This window comes from Rhipicephalus sanguineus, chromosome 8 (assembly GCF_013339695.2).
Source record: "Rhipicephalus sanguineus isolate Rsan-2018 chromosome 8, BIME_Rsan_1.4, whole genome shotgun sequence".
Lineage (NCBI taxonomy): Eukaryota > Metazoa > Arthropoda > Arachnida > Ixodida > Ixodidae > Rhipicephalus > Rhipicephalus sanguineus.
The window spans coordinates 46,507,557-46,532,316 of record NC_051183.1 but is presented as its reverse complement, the minus strand read 5'-3'; the positions used below and the strand labels follow the sequence as shown (position 1 = coordinate 46,532,316).

Sequence of the window (24,760 nt, the reverse complement as noted above, 5' to 3'; positions counted from 1 at the left end):
TGTCTCATCGTTAAAAATTATTCTTCGTAGTAAAAAAAAAATGTCAGGAAAGGTCGCAGTCCGGAGACGCGATTGAGAAAACGAAGCTAGGCAGAAGCTGGGGTGAGTTCGCAGTAGTTCATGGTGGTATTCGGCACGATGCACAAGTGATGCACAAGTAAAGAACACTGAATCAGAATTCATTCTTCCTCTCTGCACCCTTAAAAAACATTTGTGCATTCGCCTGACAACTGTTCTGAAAGGGAAGGCTGTTAGGCACTAAACTGTTCCGAAGAGGCAAGCAAGCATGGTCGCAGTTTTGCTTTTAGGTGTCGATATCTCTTCGATGAGGTTCGCAGCCTTGAAACTGACATGTGCTCGCTGTTACGTGGTCAAACGTTCGGTGGCAGGCGTACGCACGTATAGTACGAATGTAAGAGAAAGGGAAATATTTACATGTTTACTAGATAAACATGTTCACATGTTGACCATCTCTACTGTTTTTTGAGCTTTCATTGATTTCCGAAGACTGTTTGTAAATAACAGTTCAAAAAGGGTTTTAGTTCATTCCAGTGGAAACACCAAGTGCAACGCATATGTTGCGTCTTGATAACGTAGGTTGACTAGCACGCAAGCACAGCAAAGAGGCTAAAAGGGCGAAGTTGTAATTGTTTTTGCTCAATATGGAATGTTGGCGAACGTCGCCTCACATTTCGGTGTTCCTGAGTAGGGCGGCTGTGAGTTTGGCATCTTACAAGGTGCTTAACTTCCAAGCAATGTCCTGTCACAATACGTCGCAAAGAGAAACGTGGAAGTCATATATTCATTGTTTGCAACAACTTTATTGAGCGCTTGCGGGACGTGCCCTCGCGCGCAGCCGGTGACTCAAATGAAAAACAAAAAGCAAAACGGGGGTATGTAGCACAAAGTATTCTTCAATGAGACATAGGTTATTCGTGTTTGAGGCATGCTCCTTCGCGACCGTTTCACCTGTGGCGCTGGGTTAATTTTGGTATTTGTCACCATTATAGTAAAAAATAGCGAAGTGTGGTTTTTGCGCACGTTAGAGGCCCAGAACGCAGTTTTAGGAACGGTGCACAAATTTCTTGAAAAATTGTTCTCGCAAGGATGTTTTTAGAAAAGTCGTTTACCTAGCTGTATGTTTACACAAGGAAGGGGCGTCAGTTAAGGAATGGTATGCGCGGGGATGGGGTGGTGGAGGCAGGGGTTCCTTTGTCCTTTCTGCACTGGTGCAGAGTTAAGCAGAGGCTCCTTCCCTACTAGTCAACCTGCTTGACCGAAAACCTCAACATCCCCAAAACCAGGTTGAGTTTTTCCAGTCACGTTGCATACGGCTGGAATGAACAATGTGTAAATAAACTTAAAGTTTTTGCCGCATCTTATTTTGTCTTGGTCCCTAAATAAACAGCTTATTCAGGTTGCTCTTACATCATTCCGCTCGAGCGTCCCGTTTAGATAAGACAAGACATTTACTTTAACCATCGGACATAGTTTGTTCTCTGAGGCTTCGAACACTTTAGCACATGGAGCTACAACAGCGACAAAGTATAAATCGCGCCTATTGTATCCTATACGACTTGCCCACTAATGTATTTCGTGAGTGCTGAGCAAGCTTCTAGAATTTTATCATCCAGTGCATAAATCAAGTGATTCAATCATCCTTTACTACAGCGCCCAGCCAGCCGTACCAGATTTTCGCAACGAAGCACAGCCCTTCGTCCCTAGACGTGAGCTGGCGATACCCAACAGCCCTAAACGGTCCTCTGGACGGCTACCGGATACGTTGGTGCCAGGCGACCAATTGTGTGCCAAGCCAGGAGATACTACCCGTTCACGGAACGCGCAATTTTCGTGTGACGGGACTGCAGCCGTACCGCCAGTACAATGTCTACGTGGCCGGCTTCAACGTCGATCCCCACAGTGGCCAGACCCTCTACGGAGCCGAAGCATCACTCAGCGAGTACACACTACCAACATGTGAGTACACACATATAAACACTGGATGCTTGCATCATCCTGTGTCGTATTTTAATGCGTAATTAAGGTCTCAAGCCGCGAAAACATGGGCAGCCTCTGTAAACAAGAAGCATAAAAGCTATAGACGAAAACCAGTAACAATTGTCTGTGCGCCTGTACTTGTGACAGTCTGAACAATCTACTTCTCTGCGTTTTTTTTTCTTTCGCTAACTGTCGTAGTAAATCCACACTGATTCATTCGTAACATCATAAGATCTCGTGCATGTCATAAGTACGTCATAAACGCGGGATCACTCACAGTTGTTTTGTACTATAGCAAGATATCTTTAGTATATTCGCCGAGGTGTCTGTTGTGTATTTATTTATTTATTTATTTATTTATTTATTTATTTACATTACCCTCAGGGCACATAATGGCGTTACAGAGGGGGTGGGTAATAAAACAAAAAAATGCAGTAAAAACAGAACACAATAATACAACAAATTAATTAGAATACATGTTCAAACAATACTCAGTTATTAGAGGCTTAAGATATGATCGCTTAGTGCAGTCTTGAAGGATGACACGTCCTCAATGGAGGCGATTGTTAAACGGCATCGTGTCTCGCGTATTCAATCAAGCAAAAAGGGTGAGAAAAGTGAAGCAAATGCTCGCTCTAACATATATATATATATATATATATATATATATATATATATATATATATATATATATATATATATATATATGTAATGTTGAAATGCTGTGCTGGCATAATTACGACATTAGCAACGTTATCGCATTATATTGTATATTACACTGCATCCTATGAAATTGCCTTATTAAATGTACAAATTTATCAATACAAATAAACAGCCACTTCTCTTGCTAATTCAGGGCTTTCTCAAGTGAAAAGAAAAAGGGCTTAGCCGTGCCCGATCAATTCCTGGGCTACACACAACGTGCGTGCTTCCATATCATTTCATGGTGTGCAGTGGCGTCCACTGTACACCATGAAAGCGTGGCCGCGTTCCACGTAGTGCCACTGCAGCCGGCGCGGGCGAGCATCTAAACGTAGAGGCGCATGCGCCCAGGGACACACGCGGGAGTGCACGGTATATACTTCGCAGTGCCTATTCTGTGATCCAGACCACAGAATAAAGTCCAGCTTTATTCTGTGGACCAGACCACAAAATAAATTGTAGCGTTATTTTGTGTACCACATAATAAACTTGTGCGCTGTGGGCCGTGCAGAATGTACTGTAGCCCAAGTAGCCCACCTCTCTTGACGACGGTTTCTATTCACCAGGCCACAGAATATAGTCCCAATCTATTCTGTGAACCAGACCACAGCGTAACTGCAGCTTTGTTCTGTGGACCAGACCACAAAATAAAGTGCAGCTTTATTTTGTGGACCACACCAAATAGACTTGTGCTGTGGACCGTGCGCACCAGACTACGCTGTGGTCCAAACAGCCCACATCTCTTGACGGTTTCCTGTCACAAATTGCGAGGGTTTATTCTGTGGTTTGGTCCACACAATAGACACTGCATCCCTCCTCCCTTTGGAAGAACAGAAAGTTGGGCGAGTTTGTACTGATTCCTTGACGACAGCTCTCTCGCGAATCGTAATATTTGCTCGCCGTTTTGCGATATTGAAGACGCGTATGCGTGAAAGATTCCTAATGCGAAGGCGAATCCCTGCTTTGGCATATATTGCTGTTGCGACATATGCGATTATCGATATCAGCCGCAGATAAACTTGTTATTGTGAACGGAAGCAGCAAAAGGAAGGCATAACGATAACAAATTACAGCGGTTCTAAAATTTCGTGCACCTGATCTATCGCGTGCGGCACACTGAAGTCATTTTCACCACAGTACGCTTGTGTCATGCAAAAAAGTGCACTAACATTTGCACGGGGGACTCGAATTTTGAGCAATCCTTCTGAATAGGCGCGGCCATAAATCACCCGAAAAAGAACCCTACCGCCACCGCGAAAAGAAAACAATAATAACAAATGACAGCGTGTATAAAATTTTATGGCCTTGATCAATCGAGTACGCGACGCTTAAGCCACTTTCGCCGCAGTACACCAGTGTCAAGCAAAAAAAGCGCAACAAGATTGGTGAGAACCTATTATAGTTGTCACTGGACACAGCACACTTTGTCACTTAAATACATACGCTTGCACACACCGTATAATTACGAGTACTTGTATGAGCGTCAGCGTCTGAAAACTTTACTGAAACAACTAAAGTAGCCCCTTGCCAATCTCAGTGTACTTTTTTTTTTTGCATGACACTAGTGCACTGCGGTGAAAGTGACTGAAGTGTGTCCGGACAGATAGATCAGGGCCAGAATATTTTAGTAGCGTCGCCCTTTGTCGCTGTGATTCCTTGTCGCTGTTTTTCGTGATATCTGTGGCCGTGTTCGCACAATTGGGAAGATCGCTCAAAATTTGAGTCTCCCGTGCAGATCTTAGTGCATTTTTTTTTGCATTACGCAAATGTACTGTAGTGAAAGTGACCTAAGTGTTCCGCACGCGATAGATCAGGTCAAGAAATTTTTAGAAGCGCTGTCATTTGTTATTAAACGCCATCCTTTTGCTGCGTCAATTCACAACAAATTTAACTGCTTTGGCATGTCAGAACAGCAAGCATGCCAAAGGTGGGCTTCGCCTTCGCATTTCGAACCCTTCACGCATAAGCGTCTTCTATGCCCGGAAATAACCTCCTTGGTACGGACTTATTCACAAAACTGCGAGCGAATATTGCGATTCGAGAGAGAAGTTGTCGTCAAGGGGGAGGGAGCAGTGCCTATACTGTGGACCAGACCACAAAATAAACCCTCGCAAATTTGTGAGAGAAAACCGTCGTCAAGTGAGGTGGGCTGTTTGGGCTACAGCGATGTCTAGTGCGCACGGTCCACAGCTACATCCACAGCATTGGTGTGGTCCAGAAAATAAAGCAGCACTCTATTTTGTGGTCTGGTCCACAGAATAAAGCTGGAGTTTATCCTGTGGTCTGGACCACAGTATAGGCACTGCGTATGTACTTTGTGTCGTCTGGTACATCGCTCGAGCGAGCCGAGCCAGACGCCGCCCTTGCTTGGCTGCAGTACAGCGAGAGCGGCGCGCTCGTGTGCGCCTGCGCCACTTCAATTCGATGCGCTCTGCGCAGCGCCAAGATAATCTGGCGCTCTGCAGAGCGCTGCCACGTTGAGCCGTGTTCACCCTAAAAGTGGACGGCCCTGTACATTCCATGGCCGCTGATATAAAACTTACAACTGAGGTGGCGGCGAAGCCTTTAGAACCAATAGGAAGTACATTCGCATTTCGAATATTGGCTTTTCGGATTAAACACGGAACCGAATAAAGTGGTATTCCATCTATAATTTAAACGTTTCGAACTTCCATAGTGCGCTTTACCTTTTAACATCAGCGCGTCAGAAAAATGGCTCGATATTCGTCTATGACAAATAAAACATTACAATATCTTCCGCAGGCAGTGTACTGTCTCCCGAATGACGGGCTATTGAAAATGTGGATCTTTTTTTTTTTTTTGCTTACGTATTTGGCATTTTAAAGTCACTTTCCTTATTGCAATTATTCACTTGCATTTTTATCGGTATACCATGCGTATACATTTGTTGTCAACTGACATTACGTGTGTTGCCTTTGGACATACGAACTGCGGAAAACAGTCTTAATGCCTAAAGAAACGTGCGCTCACCGAAGGCGCGCCTTTTGTCTGCTGCTTCGTATTAATTTTGTCAACAAGCTAGGAAGTATTCACAAACAATAGAGGCAAGATAAGCGAGAGAACGTCTTTTGTGTTTACACGTGTGTTATCCTGGATATTGTACACAAAACATAGATACGTACCTAGTAGAATTGCCTATATCTGATAGTCTCGGTGAGTAATGTGACATTGGTGCCATGGGTGTGTTTCTTATCTTGACCTTATAACCTGGGAAAATTATTTCAAGCGTATCTATGTGTGCTCATGTTCTTATCGGCAGGCAAATGTTTTGACACGCAGATACAATAACGCTTAAAGGAAATGTTAGATTATCGCCGCGTGCCTACAATACGTTCTGTATGCTATTCCGATGATTTAATGTGTATCCACAAGATTATTACGCACATGTATGGCAAATAAATGGAAAATATATGTATGTATGTATGTATGTATGCATGCATGCATGTATGTATGTATGTATGTATGTATGTATGTATGTATGTATGTATGTATGTATGTATGTATGTATGTATGTATCAGGCCCGTGGCCAGGGGGGCGGGGGCTGGAAGCCCCCCTTCCCCCCCCAAATTTTGATGACACATAGTGTTGTATCGAAAAGAAATAATGAAAGTAGGCGTTTTTCTCAAATAGTCAAGGATTTCAGCAAGTGGGCCCTCCCCCGAAAAAAACGCCAGGCAGCACAGTCACAGCGAAAGCTGGAAGAGCGGCGTTTCTAGAGCTCATTGCAAGCTCTCTTGGGGCTACAATACAAGTACACTAGAAAGGTACCCACTACGCCACAAATCAAAATTTTTGTGAAGTTGGGAAGCACCCACAAAGCCATTATTCGTCATTCCATGGAGAAGCGAGGCACCAGCTACACGTCTGTAAGGCATTATGTGCACTTTGTTGACGTGACGACTGATGACGATGAAGAATTATGGCTCAGCCCTTTGTAATGGGTTGGAATCTTTAAACGGCCCACCAGTTATGTAATTTGCATTGGGTGACGCCCGGTCGCTATTTCCCTCTCCCGTCATGCTGTATACGTTGACGTGGAAGAGAGACGGGGGGGGGGGGGGCGGAGAACTTTATTGAGACCCCGAGGTAATGGATCATGCGCTTATGAGCTTCATTGGCAACCAATACAAGTGCACTTGCGAGGAACCCACTACGCTATAAATCATTGTAATCTTACTGAGACCCCGAGGAAGTGGATCATGCGCTTATGGGCTTCCTTGGCAACCAATACAAGTGCACTGGCGAGGAACCCACTACGCTATAAATAATTGTAATTTTTTAGAAGTAGGGCAGCAGGCACTGTGCCATTTTTCGTCATTCTACAGAGAGCGTTGGTACCTGCTAAACGCATGTAAAGGATTATGCGCACTTTGTTGATTCTGCGCCTGGTGACGATGAAGAATTATGGCAGAGCCCTTTTGTAATGGGTTGGAAGCATTCAACAACCTACTCGTTGCGCAATTCGCAATTGTTTGACGCCTGGTTACAGAATTCGCGTTGTGCGATGCTTGGTGCTTATTTTAATCTTCTACCACGCTATATTGCATATGCTAATGTGGTTCCTTCCTGACATGAAGCCTGTATAGGACCTTTTTGCAATGCAGTTTCAAGCACCGGCATGGCTGAGAGGTTGAATACTGGGCTCCCACGCAGAGGGCCCAGGTTCGAACCTCGTTCCCTCCTGGAATTTTTTTCTTATTTAGTTTTTTTTTCTTATTTCGAGCGATACTGGTTACGGACACTGGCGGCGGCGGCGGCGGACAACTACGGCGCCAAAAACGGCCGGAGAAATGATCTCATAACAGCTTCGCTGTAAAAAATTCCTGGCTACGGGCCTGATGTGTATGTATGTATGTATGTATGTATGTATGTATGTATGTATGTATGTATGTATGTATGTATGTATGTATGTATGTATGTATGTATGTATGTATGTATGTATGTGTGTGTGTGTACGTGTTATGTATGTATGTATGTATGAAATTCCATACAAACATACGCAGGTATTGGAACGGCATAGGAGTGTTCCAGTAGGGGAGGGTCCTCTAGACGGTGTGTCAGTATTCTACAACCATTTCTTAACACAACTGCTCCAGAGAATAGACCTCCAAATAGCTTACGCCCATATTCTGTGTTCGCTACATTACAGACCCTTCCGAGCCATCTCTATCCTTCACAAAAGTGTCCACTTCGCAAGTGAACGTTGTGGTGGGCGTACCCAAGTACACCAACGGTCCCATCAACGGATACGTGCTGACGTGGTGTCCCAAGCTGCGCTGCTACGGCGACTACGTGAACACTCGTGAGATCGCACAATCCAACGCGGGCACGCAGTCTGTTACGGGACTCCAGCCATGGACGGAGTACGAGTTCACCGTGAGGGCATTCAACACCATTCCTACGGACAGCCAGCGTGCCTACAGCGAAGAAGTGAAAGGAACCGTCGTACCTATGCCATTCTGTAAGTCCTAAGCGGATGAGCTCAATGCCTAGTTTGGGAATAATGAAACATGCAAGTATAACGTAAAACATTAGGCGTACTTGACGATTCCTTTCCTTAAAGACGTTTAGCGTATGCCATCTCAGACAAGAAAAGCGTATTTGACTCTGTTTTGTGATCCCCGACTTGCCCCGTACACGATTGTCTTTAAAGAGACAGGTGAACTCTCTTTAGAGATCGTTCTATGCTCTCGTCGCACAGTTGTGGGGCCAAGACGAGAGTTAACGAGTCTCTTGAATGAGACTCCTATACTTGGCAAGTCGCGACTCACTGAAAAGAGTAACACATACACTTTTTAGCATGTTACGAAAACGCTACGTCAGCAGGAGATTGCTTAAATTCTCTAATGCTAAGTAACCAATTTTCGGTTTCTGTGCTGCCTTGTTTTTTATGCTTTTCCATCCACAAATATTTTTTGAACATTCACTGGCGTTACCGACAGGAAAAGAACCCCTGGATATATTGCAAGCTACTGGCCATTTGTCTAGGACCTCTACTCTAGAGGGGCGTAGCCAAAATTCTTTTTTCCGGGAGAGGGGGGGGGCAGTCTCAATTCTTCTTTATGTATACTTGCACAATTGACAAATTTCGGAACAGTTTGACCCCTTCACCCCCCTACACCCCCCTACACCCCCCCCCCCACTTGATTACGCAAGTCCTGCTAAGTAGTGTATAGGGCTTAAATTACCGAATTGCAGTGCAAAATTTAGATCAGGAAAGCAGCACCCCGAGGCACAGTACCTGCTGCAAAATAGCACGACACGCACAATAGAGGGATCTGATGGTAGTAGTGTGTTGAAATTACTGATCTTATATTTATCCTGTGTGCAGCTCCGAGTGGTCCACAGAACTTCAAGGCGACTCCGCTGAGCGCCACTTCAGTGAAGCTTACATGGGACCTGCCGCCGCGATATGATCTGACACCAACTCATTTCCGGCTATTCTGGTGCACCGGAGGAGACAAGACTTGCTTCAACGTGGACGTTGGGAACGTGAGGGAAGGCATCATCTCTCCGCTGGCACCATACACAGAGTACCGCTTTATGATCAAGGCTCTGGTGCAGTTCACTTCACCGTGGTTAAACAGCGCCGTGTCGAGCACCAGTGTGAGGACATGGCCAGGTGGTAAGTAAAAAAAATCACTCACAGTTCGTGATGCCCCGTTAGTACGTCGTACTTGCACTCTACGACGGGGAGGAGGGGGGGGGGGGGGGGGGGGAGGGGAGTTGAGGTCAAACCTCCACATCCCCTTCGCACGCCTGTGCTCTGAATTGCTCAGAAGACGTTGAATGATCAAATACAAACAAGTGCCACTCGTGTTCTTCCAGATCCCAGCAGACCCGTTGACCTGCAAGTCGTGAGAACGAAGGCAACCGCAGTGGATGTGTCCTGGAAGGCACCGTTGGACCCTGCTGGCCCCACAACCGGATATCGTGTGCGCATTTGTCCCGAACTCGGAACCTGCCCCGCAATCGGACTCGTCAGCCGCCACAAAACGCTTAACAAGAATGTACACAATCATTCATTCTTCGGACTGGAGCCGTATGCCCAGTACCAGGTTCAAGTCAGTGCGTTCAACAGTCTCCCGGACGAAAAAACAGCCGAAGGGGACGTCGCAGTCGTTTCTGTGTCCACAACTCCGAGTGGTGAGTTGTACTGATCATGTTTTGAAGGTAGCCGTTTGCTCACACCAGCTTATATTACCGCAATACTTTAACTGATAAGTGGAATAGCTTTTGCATTACAAAAATCGGCGCCGTGGAGCGCGCCGGCATAATGAAGATTGTTTCTTGTCTACTTCGCGACCCGGACAAACGACGGGCATAACAGCTCTGCTGTAAACCTAAATGTGCGGAATCAGTTATAGAGCTATGTTTTTACTTTGAGCGAAATATACGACATGCGCAAAAGGAAGGAAAAACATATCCTTGAGGGAGACAGCTTTATTGGGTGAAAATTGTTTTTCTGATGTCTGAAGGCCACCTTTTCAGCGCTTCTCACTGCCCGTAGTTGGGTCTCCAGGCTGGCGTCGAGGAGGATCTCGCCTTCCCAGGCGTCGTGTGAGGGAGCGGTCACTAGTTCATTGGCGAAGGGGGAGGGGGGGGGGGCTTACACTCCCACAGGACGCATGCGAAGTCTGCAATAGCGCCGCATATTATGCAGTGTTTATCGAAAACGTGATGGTATATGTAGCTGAAGAGTAGCAGATTAGGGAAAGAATGCGCTTGAGGCGTCTCCGCGGGATCGGCTTTGCGCGCGTGCGTGTGTGTGTGGGGGGGGGGGGGAGGGAGGGGTCTTTGTTGAGTGATAGCACACTACATAACGATAAATGGAAGTCACAGAAAGTGAATAACCTCAGTAAACTGAGAGTTGGCTAGTTTATAAAGCTGTCGCAATATAAGAACACCACGAAAAATAATCAACAAAAGCAGATATCCTTGCTTGATCATCAAATTCACCAGTATGGTAAATTTTACGATCACGTGTACTTTATAGTTCTTGTGCCATCTAAACTTGCGTACCCTACATTATTTCTTCTTCAACCTCGCAGAGCCAAGCGAACCGACAAACTTGACTGTCCAGACAATCAGCAGCTCTGTCCTTCTGGTTACGTGGCAGCCTCCGAGTCACAAGAATGGGCCAGTAAAGGGCTACAACGTCAGCTGGTGGAAGACGAGTCACAACGCTACACACGGCGTAGACGAAGTCACCACTACCTCGAGCAATTTCGTCAAAGGCGAAGCGTCGTCAATAACGATATCAGACCTTCTTCCGTACACCACCTATGCCGTTAGAGTTGCCAGAGTTAACGTCGACGGCAACACGACCTTAGAGGGCGCCGCGGCACATGGCGAAGGCATCACAGATCCCGAACCAAGCCCACCACCCGTTGACCTCACTGTGGAGGCAGTGAAAATCAATGGCACGGTGTCCAGGCTTAGCTGTAGTTGGTCACCTCCAAACACCACTGGGAACCTGCCCGTTGAAGGTTATCAGCTTCAGGTGTGCATGGTGCAGAACGCGTCAACTTGCTGGGACGGCAACACTACAGCGGAGCAGCTGTCGTATGTGGTCGAGGCCGTTCCAAACTTCGAGGACTACGTCGTCACCGTAAACGCTTATGTGCTGAACCATGGTCGCGTAGTTGTGGGTGAAGCAGCCACCGCTACTGCGAGCACGGCAGCGCCGGAGATACCTGTCATCGCGAGCGTGAACGCAACGGCAGTCAACGCAACGACCATCTACGTAGAGTGGAAACCTGTGGACTCAGTTAACGAACTCGAAATCGAGTACAATGCGACAGTCTTGAGCGCATACGGGGAGGAAGTGAGCCAAGTGTTTGTTAGCGATTCTAGAGTGGTGTTCACGGAGCTACAAGCGTGGACAAGCTATACTGTTCAGGTCTCCGCGTGCGTGAAGCGAGGATCCAAGCGACAGTGCGGAAGCGCCACCACTGTAGTCGTTCGGACGTCGTTGACAGGTCAGTCGACAACTGAAGTGCCGCCGACTCCTACGTTGGCCTCATAATAATCTAGAGCATGGAGAGAGTGTGAAACCTTGAACAACATCGTAATCTAAATATTGTACGAATTCTCATTTAGCTGATCCAGTTTTTGTTCACCCCAGGAAAATTGCTTAAAAATGATTCAGGCCCATAAGTTCACATACGGTAAAATGCCGAGCAAGCGCCCCACCCGAGCAACCGCCCCTCTTCCTTTTTCGGGAGATCTGAAATAAGCGCCAATGACCGAGCAAGCGGACCTCCTCCCCCTCCTCCCCTGTGGCCACATTTTTTTTGAAGACCAGCATCGCTTGTGTAAAAAGATCCACAAGAATGAGTACACTGAATGCGTATCTAATGTTGTTTACGAAATTCCGTTGCCATGTGGACGGTCGTATGGCGGTCATCGTTCACCGGGTGTGGCATATCTAATGCCCTGATGGTACGGAGAATGGTACGCGGCACGGCAGGCTCTCCGGTGCATTTCATTAGAAGCAGGGATGGGCATTCTTTTATTTTTAGCGCCTCTCCCACCGCCATCTTGAATTTCGGTCCGGGACCGAGCAAGCGCCCCCCTCCCAGATCTGGTCGGATTTACCTTCACCGTAAAGGGGGGGGGGGGGGGGGGGCTGCTCGACATTTTACGGTACTTATATCCGGTAAAACCTTTACCTCTGAACAGTTCTCGCGATTTGCCATTAGGTTTCTTAATTGCACGTAGAGCAGCAAGACGAAATCCCCGATCGTAAGTTAAAAAGCACGAAACGCAAACTATGGAGCATCATGCACAAAATCAGACGCACAACATTGCGTCAACACTTGTAAAGGAATCGAACACACTTGCGTGAATTTTGGCTGTGTAGTGTGCGTACCATGCCAATAGGAACCCTTCGCGCATATTGTGTTATATTTTTGTTTTCCCATTACAGATTACGCCAAAATTACACTGTAAGAAACAAGAAATTTTATTCATTTGGCGAGAGTATTACGTTAGAAGCTGGATATCGTACTAGGTTCATGTGTAAATGCAAAACGTTCCCATTCGCTTTGTAAGTATGTAGCTTGATGGATAATTGAGCATAGCACATTGCATTTAATGCTGTTTGCGGGGTAACGTCACGGCCTATTCCTGTTTTTGTAACGCGTTTAGTTATAATATGTATGTGTTCATGTCTGTCTTGCGTATCCCTGAAGGTATTGTCTATCGTTTGCAACAGAGTCGCATGCACATTTTCCTGGCGAAGGTGAATTATCTGTATCTTCAAAATAGCATGTACGCGTTTCTCTAATGAAACATCTGAGCGCTACTCGCGTCCCTTACGAGAAAACAAATCAGTGAAATTGTATTGTACAACCAGTCGGGAGAATTAGGGCTATGTTGAAACATACGTCCTTAGTCCGTCGTGTAACTTGGTGCTATTAAAGACATGCCCCGGCATCTTTCAGTGAAGCAATAAATATCGTCTATTTGTACCTTTAGGCGTGCTGTGTTTCTTCACTGTGGCCAAGCCTCAATGGTGGCGCGCAAGCAATGGAGTGATTATGAAACAAAGAGAGGCAGTACTATATGCTCTTTCTAATACATTGATTTCCCGCGGCTGCCTCTTCTATGCATACTTTCGCTGCATCATACAAGCTGAGCCAAAAGTCTCTTCTTAAGCTACACAGGCTTGCTTATGTGCATCGCAATTATAATGCCTTTCTGCTTATAGCTTTTCAAGTTTTCTTGCCGACCCACTAAACACAGTGCCGCTTGTACATCAGCTACGTACATAACGAAAACTTCACTGGTTTATAAAGTAGCCGAAGAAGGCTTGGCGATAGTAACCGCAACATCACATCCTAAAAGGACGGAGAAATCAAAACTAACTTGAGTTTAAACATCGACTTGATTGCCATGATGTCGCTAATCACACAAAAAAACCAAGCTTTCTCACGGTTGCTGTAATCTCGAAGGCTCACCGCAATGGCCACCGTTGATTTCAAAGGTGAGCAAAAATTTTCTAATGTGATTTCCCTAAAATTGTGTGTTTGTGACTATAAATGCGTTCGTTTAAGCTTTATGCCGGGATATTACCTAATATCTGATTATTCGTGCTTGTCTTCAGGTTAACTATGCGTGTTTTCTCAAGATAAGATGTTTCATTAGAGAATGTTGGTTACAAATAAAAAGCTGCATGAAACAATATTGTCAATTATCACTAACGATATCATAATTCCTTTTAATTCTTTTGTGAACTAATAGGTAGGCCCCTGAGTTAAGTGCGGATTTAAAGTTACTGAAATGTCAGCATATTGAAATTTCTTGCATGAAACCACATTGTATTGCTCAGACATTCGTGTCACGTGTGCCACTGGCGCAACTTGGATAGCTTTGAAATTGCAGCAAAATGCTTGCTTAACTATTGTCTCATTGATTCAGCAACACAGATATGCTTACAACATCACGTACACACATTTTATTCTGATCACTTGTTTTTGTTCCTATTCTTACAGAATCGAGCATGCCGACTAGCGTTCGCACAACCACGAATGGCACTGCCATACACGTGACGTGGGAAGAGCCCTTGCACCCGAATGGACCACTAATAGGATACAGCGTCACATGGTGGTTAAACAACGCTACCCTCAATGACAGCAATGGCTCGGCAGAATTGCCTAAAAACACCACGTTTCTGAAAGGCCCTGTTGCTTCACACGTCATCGACGAGTTGCAATCACCAGCCACTTATGTCATCGAGGTACGCCGAGTCAACGAGAATAACTACGCTCTTCTGGAAGGTGCTGCCGCTCGTGTCGAAGCCTCAACCACTCCAAACTCATATCCACCACCACAGAATGCCAAGTTTACAATTCGCCGGGTAAACGCTTCTCATTTTGCGATTAATCTAACGTGGCAACCACCCCATAAATCCGTAAAGGTTGATATTGAGCGATATGAACTCTTCATTCAACGCATTGAAGAGGACAAGTCGTCAGTAGTCTTTACGGTGAATGCTGTCACGCCAGGGTATCTCTTTGAAGTCAGCGATATGAACCCATTCGTTGAGTACATCGTACAGATTAGAGCATATGTGAGGTTCGGAAACACCGTAGTTAAGGGAGAAGCTGCGGAAGTGCGCATAAACGTTGACGCCAGACACCTTCTTGTCGTGTCCAATGTCGAAGTGAAGACATCGGGTGAGGGTGTCGCCGTAGTGAGCTGGCAGTCAAGTGTGGGCATCAACGTCGCATCAAGCAACACGACGACGTACGAGGTTAAGCTGATATCAACGGAGACTGAAGAGGGAATAGAAGGCATCGCCACGAGCTCACTTCAAGCAACGTTCACGGGCTTGAAGTTGCGCACGAACTACACAGCACGGGTAAAGGCATGCGACATCAGGGGTCACGTGCGCAAGTGTGGGAACGTCAGCGAAGCAAGGTTCCAGACACCGAAAGAAGGTTAGTGGGTCTTATGGGGGAGATACGGTGTTAAGAAACATTTTCATGCTACTGACAGACTAGACGAGTGCTATCATCAAACTCACAGAGTTGGAATATAGCGCTCGTATCGTGTCTCTGTTCCTCGATTGTGTCTTCGTTTTTTGCGCTACCTGCTCATGTATGCAATATCACAAACGCGCCCAGATTTCACTACTTGCAAAGATACCATTTTTGCGCGTAAAATTTAGAAGCGTTATTTAGCAGTGGTTAATTGTCCAAAAATCTACTGTTACAGATGCCACGCCTCGTCCAACAGACTTCAGCGTTGTTGCTGTGAATTCGACCGCTCTGAAGGTGACATGGGAGATGCCGGCGCTTTCACGTGAAGTGGTCGTTACTGAATTCCGCATCCTATGGTGGCCTTCCGCTACAAAGGAAACATCCGAGTCCGCCGCGGATGGACACACTAGAATTCACTTCGCAAGCGCGAACGAAACAACATTTGTCATCACCGGACTCGAAGCCTACAAGAGCTACGACGTCGAAATAGTCGTTTTCTACGTAGAAAACTCTGCGGTCAAAAACGTATCAATCATTTCTAAAAGTAAGACCGCACCGAAACCATTCGCACCACCCACCAAGGTAACGTTCGCTATTTCTGGTGACGTTGACGAATTAACACGAGTCAGTATCTCCTGGGAACCGCCTACGCACTTGACAGGACCGCGGTTACAAGGTTACTACGTCGACGTATGTCCGATTGTGACGTCCAGTAAGTCGCCAAGCGGAGCTGTTTGCAAGAGGCACAACACGACCTCTACCACTTTCGTCACGGCGCTGGAAGGCTTGAACAGGTTTGAAGCGTACACCGTATTTGTAAGCGCGTATACCGCACATCAAGGTGTTGTGATCATCGGAAAGCCGGAGGAAACCTTCGTCACCACAGATCCGACGCCTCAGCTAAAGGTCGACGGGATAAAATTGGAAGTCTTGGGTAACGATAGTCTCAAGATATCGTGGACGGGAGTTGGCCTATCAGCTTCAAGATGGAGAGCTGTGTATACAGTCAGGGTTATGCTAAAGAGCACAGGTGACCAAGTTTTTGAGAAGGAAGTCTCCACCGCGGAAGTTAATTTCACTGATTTCAAGAAAGAAGAGTATGCGATACACATTGAGGCCTGCATTGTACGAGGTGGTGTCAAGAACTGCGGGAGACCAAATACAGCTAGTGTCCAGCGTTCGGCCTTTGGTAAGTGAACAGCAAAAATACTCGGGGGGGGGGGGTGCAGGATTTATCAGACGGTGTTGGGGAGGAGGCAGTCAGCTTATAGGAAAGGGCTCGGGGGAGGGGGGGGAGGGTCAGCCTATGAGCGAAGCTGATAAGTTCTTTTCTAGGGGATAGACATCCGAAAATTAAGGGGGGGGGGGGGTAATCCGTGCGTGGTGATACTTGACCCGACCGCCTGTCTCCTCCAATTGAAAAAAAAATTAATTTCATTTAATTATTGCCGTAATTGCTGTGTCTACTCATCTTAAGATATCTCCCACCACAGAAAAAGTTATTCCGAAGACAACGAGCAAATATTCCATTTCCTGTATTTTTGATGATTGTCGGAGAGATTTCTTGAAACACCTGATATAGGCATTTTATGCTCAACAAGTGCACTTCAATGCTGAAAAACACAGAAAAGCTCACAACTCAGCCAATTAAGAGCAAGAATTATCTTCATTGCTAAGGCTTAAAGAAGCTGTTGCTCCCAATTATTGGCCTATTTCTTATCAAAATGTCACAAAAAGTCGATGCTTGAAAGGTCTCGTAATCGGCACATCAGTTAAGTGTTCAACATCAGATGTGTTATTTGCACCTATTCTGAGTGTACTGAGGCCATCGCACCTGACATTGACATTCGGTCTCAGGCCTGCTGGAGAAAAATTAACGAGTGCTTCACTTTGTGTTTGGCTTCTGGAAGCAGCTGTCGCCAATATTATTACAATAGGGCTAGCTTCATCTTTACAGTGATAGCGTGCGAGAAAGCTAACAATGTTTCAGTTGTTTCTCGTCGTCATGCTGAGCTTGAACAGTGTTGTATAAGATAATTCGATTCCAGAAAAGTTGCGCAATATTACTCCGTCAATTCTTGACTGTTAGGTCAATGTCCGTGGTTGTTATGTCGACACTACTTCAATCTGTGCGTTTTCACCAGCCTCCTTAATTGAAGGACTACTCTTGCCTGGTATCCCCAATGTTTAAAACTTATTAGCGAGAAATTATTAAACTGGAAAGGCTGCGAAATTATTCCATACGCCATTCTTGTTGTACAAGCACGTAGAAGAAGTGTATACTCTCAAAATATTTAGTTTGCAAAGTGCACTTGTCCATGAAACGTTTACCAGGCAGCATTCGTGTTTTAGAGGTCATTATGTTCGTGTTGGACGCGAATAATTTTGTGGTCGTAACACTTGACGCCATCTTCTACATTAAAGAAATGTGCGTGCAGCTTGAGTGCACATAAGATGGCTTGGGTATATATTTACATAGAGTTATGTGTTTGCTCCTACCGAACCTGCGGAAGTCATGATACGCGGCTTGCTACACAGTTTTTATGCATTTTTTTTCTCGTTTTCTTAACAGTGCAGGAGAATAAGCAAGTCAGCATTCAAACAGTGAACAGTACGGCGATTGCAGTTATCCTGAGCCAACACGCGGAGATGGAGCCCACTCTGACCGGATTCAAGATCTCTTGGTCGGCGTCCAAACCTGATCCGAACGACACGTCGCATGGAGAAAGCGGGGCGGTCTTTCTACCGCCTAACGCAACCAGCTTCACCATCGATAATCTAATTTCATTCGAGGCTTACAATGTCCAGGTTACAAAAATCTTCACCGACGGAAGCTCGCAGTGGGAAGCAGTCGCCGCTAGGAGCGAGACCGTCACCGATCCAGAGCCTTTCGCAAAGCCGACAGGAGTGGTCTTTGAATCGAGCTCCTCTGGCGGCAACTCCTCACTTGTAGTCAACTGGAACGCCCCTACCTCATCTTCTGACACACCAGTTGAGGGATACATTGTGTCTATCTGTCCTCGGCATGAAACCCCGGAAGGAACAGGCGCCTGCCACACGTACAAAACGTCTGCGTCTTCACTGCACGTTGATGCATCAGGGCTGAGAAGCTTCACTGAATATGCGGTCGAGATAACGGCTTACGTGACCATTAACGGAAGAGCGATCAAAGGAGAGACCATCAGGATGGTTACAGTGACCTCTCCTCCGCCGATACCGGCCATTGAAAATCCAGTAGTGTCCAATACGGTCGAAGGAACGTCGGTCAAGGTATCCTGGTCCCACCCTCAGACACTTACAGAGTATGACGTGGTTTACGAAGTTGCGCTGACTGAAGAAGCTTCTGGACGTGTCCTCTCAAAGACTGAGATGAACGCTACACAAACGACATTTGAAAACCTTGACGTTTCTACCGAATACACTGTGTCAATCATCGTATGCCTTGTCAGTGGGAGTCAAAGAAAGTGTGGTAATGCCAGTGCCATCTTATTCAAGACAGCTTCAAAAGGTGAGTTGAGGTGAAATCATTGAACCCTAATGTTATTTCCTTGTTCCATGTAAGTTTGGGCATAGAGCTTCACGAGGTACAAGAAGGAGGTTGGAGTCAACATATAAACGCATTTTCGAAGTGGCCAGTTTATTGCTGTTTAATGTCGGAATTACTTCCCGAATCCCGTCTAACCGGTTTATAGCTATGATTATTCGGTTGGGTCCAGGTACCTTTAAACCACTGAGGCTTTGTTTATATATCCTTCAGTTATTTTAGGAGGCTGTATATTAACGATGACTATCTTTAAATCAGGATACCATACGCTATAATTTCATGCAAAGCTCTAACTTGTGTTTCCGAATGCCGTCTTGAAATTGAAGTGGGGAATTTTAAAGCACATCATAAGAGTTCATTTTATCCTGAGAAGTTGAGGTTTCTATGATGTCTCCGTACTTTGTTTACTAAGAGCCGTTATCAATACTGTATTAGATGCGAAGCCTGATTATTAACAAGCTTGTATAGGACCGCGTGTCGGAGCTAGGCGTGAGAACCGTTCAATTATACGCTCGGTGGAGCGACAACTGTGACTTATAGCAATTTTACACGTCTGTAGCTCGAATTGTTGCCGGGAACTTTGTTTACTGACTTTGCTAGCGCCCCTTATGGACATTATCCTTGTTTGCAGATGTCCCCAAGGAACCGATTCACCTGCACATCAAAGCCATCAACAGCTCCGCTCTTGTCGTCACCTGGCCCGCGCCGTTGACAAACGCCACGCCATTCGAGGGTTATGTGGTTACCTGGTGGAAACAAAATGAAACATTCCAGGAAGAAAAGATGACCTATAGCAAGGCACTTCCTGTAGATCGGACGAGCTTCGTAATCAATGACCTAGATGCAAACACCACTTACCACGTAAACGTCTCCAGAGTCTACAAGGACAGCGATGCGGACAGAATGGACTCGGAAGAAATGCTAGCAAGCACGCAGCTGGACCCCTATTTGAAACCTACTGGTTTACGCGCGGAGTACAAGGTAAACAGCTCACAAGTGATCGTCACATGGGACGCATTCCCAGTGCGCATTGAAGACTCTCCCGTGCTTGGATATATCACCGATATGTGTGTTACCACTGGCAACAGCACGAATGTTGAATTTGAGTACTGCGATCAAAGAAATGTATCCGCAGGTTTAGCGGAAGCAGTCTTCACAGAAGTGGAAGGCCTGACTGACTACCGCATCGATGTACGAGCCGTGGTGAGTCGAAGCGACAATACCAGCGACGAAGGAGAGCCAGCGTTCGTTTACATCCGCACTCCAGCCCCGCCTTTGCCTGACCTAAGACACACGCTTCACGCTGACGTCAGTGCTACCAGTGCGACACTGTTTTGGCGTAGACCTGTGGGATTTGACGACTACGAAGTTATTTACCACGTCAGTGCGTTCAGTGCGTCATCGCAGCTTAAGATCGACAGGACGACTAACCTGACGGAGCTGACGTTCCAAGGCTTGGAGCCAGGTGCAAACTATTCTGTGGAGGTTGATACATGTCTCATCAGAAGACAGCGGCGACACTGCGCTGGCAATACCACTATGGAGTTCAAGACACTCCCAGTCGGTAAGTCTGCGCAATGAACCTAGAATTTTTTTTCTAATTATTTTGCATTTGACACCGCACATTTGACGCATGAGTACTTAGAAAAAAATTGCCTGATAGAAAAGTAATACCTTTGATCCGTGAGCGTTTGTCTTGTCTGGTATTCTGACACTGCCATTTAAGAGCGATATGACGAACATGGAAATAGGAACACCCAAAAACATCTTAGCATAGTGAATATGTTAACTTAGTGATAAAGAAAAGAAACAGTCGTCCATACCAAAAAGAGTACAGATAGCCAAACCACCAATAAATATTTTGAGAAACAGGAGATAGAAAAATTTTCTTCATGCGAGCAACCAGATATATTCCCGGCGTAATGATTTTTAATATGCTCGTAAGTCGAAGTTTTTCCCCAGACCATCTGAAATATTTACTATGGTTTACGGTAGCAGAACTGAAGTAGCTTTTGCTTCATGCCACGTTATAATGAAAGGCTGTGTTTATGTAATGGTTCAGACTAGCTAAGCGCTTGTTTCATGCATCTGCGCCATAATTTCTGAGGCGAATATAGATGGCAATGTGCACTAACAATAGAAAAGAACATTGTGAATTTTCTTAACATCCACAGCCTGTTACATTATATAAGTTAGCTTAATTCACTATTTAAAATTTGTCTTTGCGAGCGTTATATAAGAACAAAATTCACTGCCGGTGTGCAAGAATTATGCAGATGATGAACTTTCTCACAAACACATTATTGCATTCCGAAGCTCTCAGAGCCCAGTGACCAAAAAAAAAAAAATCAAGAGGTACCATAAAAGTGCTGAATATTTCTTTATTCTTTTAAAATATTAGACCTTTATAGTGCCTTCGACAAATCCAGATTTCACGGGAAGTATAGATACGTTCAGAACGGTTTTTCTATCTTGCTCGAAATGCACAGGAAAACAGATTTCAAAAGCAAGATTACATTAAGAATGGGATTCATATTCAATTTTATATGCACGCAGCATTTACTTTTGTACTCTGAGTTGTTTCCATATGCTCGACCTATATAGCCTCTACGCACGTAAGTGTCCCACAAATTCAATTCTGGGTGCGATTACTGGTTCTCAAGGGTATGTCTAACTATTCAAGACGGTCCACACGAGCGTGCACCCGCCATAAAATAGAAAGAGAAACTGACGTAAGCAAAGCGCCGGGCATATATCGAGTAAACATAAATAACCATGTTAAAGAGATATCGACAACACAACTTTAATTTACCTATTGACTCTTTGTACCAAATGCCGATACCCTGACCAGTACGCCACAAACGCATGCCGCACCTGGAGGGATTGAACACATTTGGAGATGTCTCGAGTGCAAGCAATCGCGTTCAGACGCTTGGCGCGTTTACCACGACGCTGATGGTTTGATGATGAATTCACCGAGTTTCGTCTGGTCACGGCTCTAACGAAATTGGATGTACATAAGTATTCTGTGAAGCACTTCACCAGCGACGAGCCTGCTGTGTCGTGTGATTTATCCTCATTTATCTCAAGCGCATGTCTTAAATATGACTAAACTTAACATGCTTTGATTGTGACTAACACGGATCGACGGCTTCTCCCGTAACATTTTTTCATCTGGCTTTTTTCCCACCACCTCACCACAACAGACAGCACTGACTACACACCTGAGGTCTCAGTGAAGGCCCTCAATACCAGCGCCCTTGAGGTTAGGTGGCTACGACATCACATCGATTCCAAGACTCCGGAAGAATACAGTGTCTCTTGGCGACCCAAGCGTAGCAACCGTGCCACTGAAGTTGAAACGAGAAAGATTTCGTTCCCACCTGGATACCACGGACGCGAACTTGTCATCAACGATCTTCAACCCTACACAGCATACACCGTTTACGTGACATCTTCGAGCAATGTCCGCAAAGACCATTTCATTCTTACACTTACCACCGGTCAGGGGACCACAAGCCCACTGCCCAGTGACCCGCCTGAAAACCTGACACTCGATGTTCTGACGGAGGACGCTTCTGTAAAGACTCTAGTGACGTGGAACCCTCCTATGCATACAGGCGGTGCACCAATCACGGGATATTTAGTTGTGGTGTGCCCCGTGAGAGATGCCGCCACTGTCGCAGCATCCAGAGCGAAGCCTGGTTGCGAAAGCCGGAAAACGACACCGGACGTTAAGAAGACTATCTTCTTACAGCCTGCGTCAACGGGAAGAGATTACGTGGTCGAAGTGAGAGCTTTTGTCGAGCACGACTGCCACACCATTGAAGGACAGGTGGCAATAGCGATGTCGAGGGTGAAGTGAACTGTTTTCCTTGCACGTCAGCGGCACAACAAAGCAGTAAAGCATGTGTCATGTTTATCGCTAAATATCGTTTAAAATATTTTGGCACACATTTGAAACAGTGATTGAAGGAACAGCGTGCAATCACAGCGTAGATCACATTGTTCATTCTCAACAATAGGATCCGCAGTTTCTTGTAAGCCAGCATCATAATTCACTTAGGTCAAAAATATTACTCCGTAGCGGCGCTTAGAACAAGGAACAGACATCCTATTGACAAAAGCAGCTGTCAAGGTAATCTTATATCTCGTTTACAATATGGTTTTGGCGCTTAAGCAGAAGAATATTCGTTTAGATCCTAAAATACCTTGTGATCTCGCTCACAGTTCTCCTCTAAGCTTTTAATATGTTTCCTACTCTGCAGGGTTTCTAATCTGAAAACAGAAATTCGTGTTGATTTGGAAATGCCATATTACATTACGGAGCTCTGCCATGGCCTTCTAATTACAATAGCAAAAATGATCAGAGAATTCCCATCTTCATATATACTACTTTTCTACGCAGCAATATATTATAGGATAATTCTGGCTAAAATTTTATCAATATTGTTGCAATGCTTAAGAGGAATGTGAAAAAAACTGATGTTTCGTAGGTTCGAAGAAGCCACGTGATATCATGTCATTGCGAAATTCCTTCTTGAATCTCGCCATTTTCGAAATCTAAAAAAAAGTTAAAAGCGTTGCATTACACAAGTCGAAGGTCATGTTACTTGAGTAAGTCTCATGCGCGGGAGAAGGCTTCATATGTTTCGAGTGAGGAGTTACCATTATAGCTAGGTGGCACATTCTCATTGCTTAAGATGTTTCTCAACAAAAAAAAGTAATGCGTGTTGTCTCTGTGCCTCAGAACTAATATTTGTTGTGCGGAGATTGCTCACAAAGAGCGAAAAACTGTGGTGTACAATGTACAGTGTGGTCTTCTATGACAGGGAATACGCGAGCGCGTGGCCTCCTCTCTGGGGTGGCTGCTTACAGCACATTGTACAGCAAGCACGGCCACTTCTAGCGTCATCTACTGGCGAGAGAAATAACCAGATATGGTTGCTAGGCAAGCGATATCATGATTACAACGCCCTCACCATTCTAGCCGATGGCGCAACAGGCCTGGCCTAAGCTCTTTGTCTGCTGTTTCGAAATTGTGGTTGACGCGGGAGCGCACTGCAAACGTAGAAGCTATGCAGCTTCTCTTATACATGCTAGACTTAATCTGATTGAAAAGGTGCAATCTAGCAAGCAAGCGCACCTTTCGAAACCTGACGCGATCAGTCGGGCCTTGTTAATGTGCTCGCAAGCATATGACGCGATAACCGGAGATGTTCAGCCCTGCCGCCACTTGATGTTGTAAGCAGCCGTCGCAGAGCGGAGGCCACGCGCTCGCGTGTTCCCTTTCATAAAGGACCACACCGTCCTTCGTCCATTATTTTAGGCATGGAGAAAAGCCAACTTGTTATTTTGTGTTACTGCACTCGCAACGCCATGTCATCAAGCACCACAGCAAGGACTGGATGTCGCAATGCACACTGCCAGCATTTTGTATGTCATTTCTGGACCTTCTTGATAGACTGTAGGGTCAACGCAAGAACGGTGTCGTGATGGTACCGCTTTGAGCACAATAAATCAAAATAATCGATGGATACGTGTGCCTTGTTTTTATTCTCATGTTTACGGTACGTCTGAATTTATAACACAGTCACTTGCATAGCGTCCATGTTTCCCATTATTTATCACACTCCAGCACTGTCGCAAACTCTGAAGAGAAGCTGCGCACGTTCTAGGTTTTATCACAGTAACAAAGAGCACAATTTTTCATATTTACAGCAAAATAATTTTACTTGATTACAGTTCTCAGCAGCTCCCCCAAACTGTCATATACGTTCCTCACCATGCTTGCGGGGAGCTATCTAATTATCTAAGGGAGATAAAAACATCAGTTACGATTTAGTGACACACAGCCGGAGTCACAATATTTGAACTTGCGTATTAGTATATGATTTGTCATCAGATAGAGGCCTAGCTAAATCTCTTCTGTAGAACTTGCAGTGTTACACGATACAGTTAAGGTCTGCGAGTGTGTACAGTGGTTTGGCGTGAACTCGATGTAAT

The 24,760-nt window shown here is 45.5% G+C and overlaps 1 protein-coding gene across 2 annotated transcripts in view; it reads left to right on the top strand.

Annotated features, from left to right (window-relative positions):
* The window catches only part of LOC119403191 (phosphatidylinositol phosphatase PTPRQ), a 43,225-nt gene that overhangs the window by 4,668 nt on the left and 13,797 nt on the right, over positions 1-24,760 (top strand). Inside the window, exons 4-13 of one of the 2 annotated variants that reach the window (XM_049418147.1) lie at positions 1,672-1,977; positions 7,872-8,183; positions 9,054-9,347; positions 9,551-9,868; positions 10,774-11,703; positions 14,221-15,168; positions 15,446-16,399; positions 17,783-18,718; positions 19,386-20,318; positions 21,961-22,620. In XM_049418147.1, the coding sequence (XP_049274104.1) occupies positions 1,672-1,977; positions 7,872-8,183; positions 9,054-9,347; positions 9,551-9,868; positions 10,774-11,703; positions 14,221-15,168; positions 15,446-16,399; positions 17,783-18,718; positions 19,386-20,318; positions 21,961-22,619 (6,590 nt within the window). In that variant the 3' untranslated portion in view covers position 22,620. Of the gene's footprint in view, positions 1-1,671; positions 1,978-7,871; positions 8,184-9,053; positions 9,348-9,550; positions 9,869-10,773; positions 11,704-14,220; positions 15,169-15,445; positions 16,400-17,782; positions 18,719-19,385; positions 20,319-21,960; positions 22,621-24,760 lie in introns of those variants that run through there. The other variant, XM_049418146.1, reaches the window with a different exon arrangement.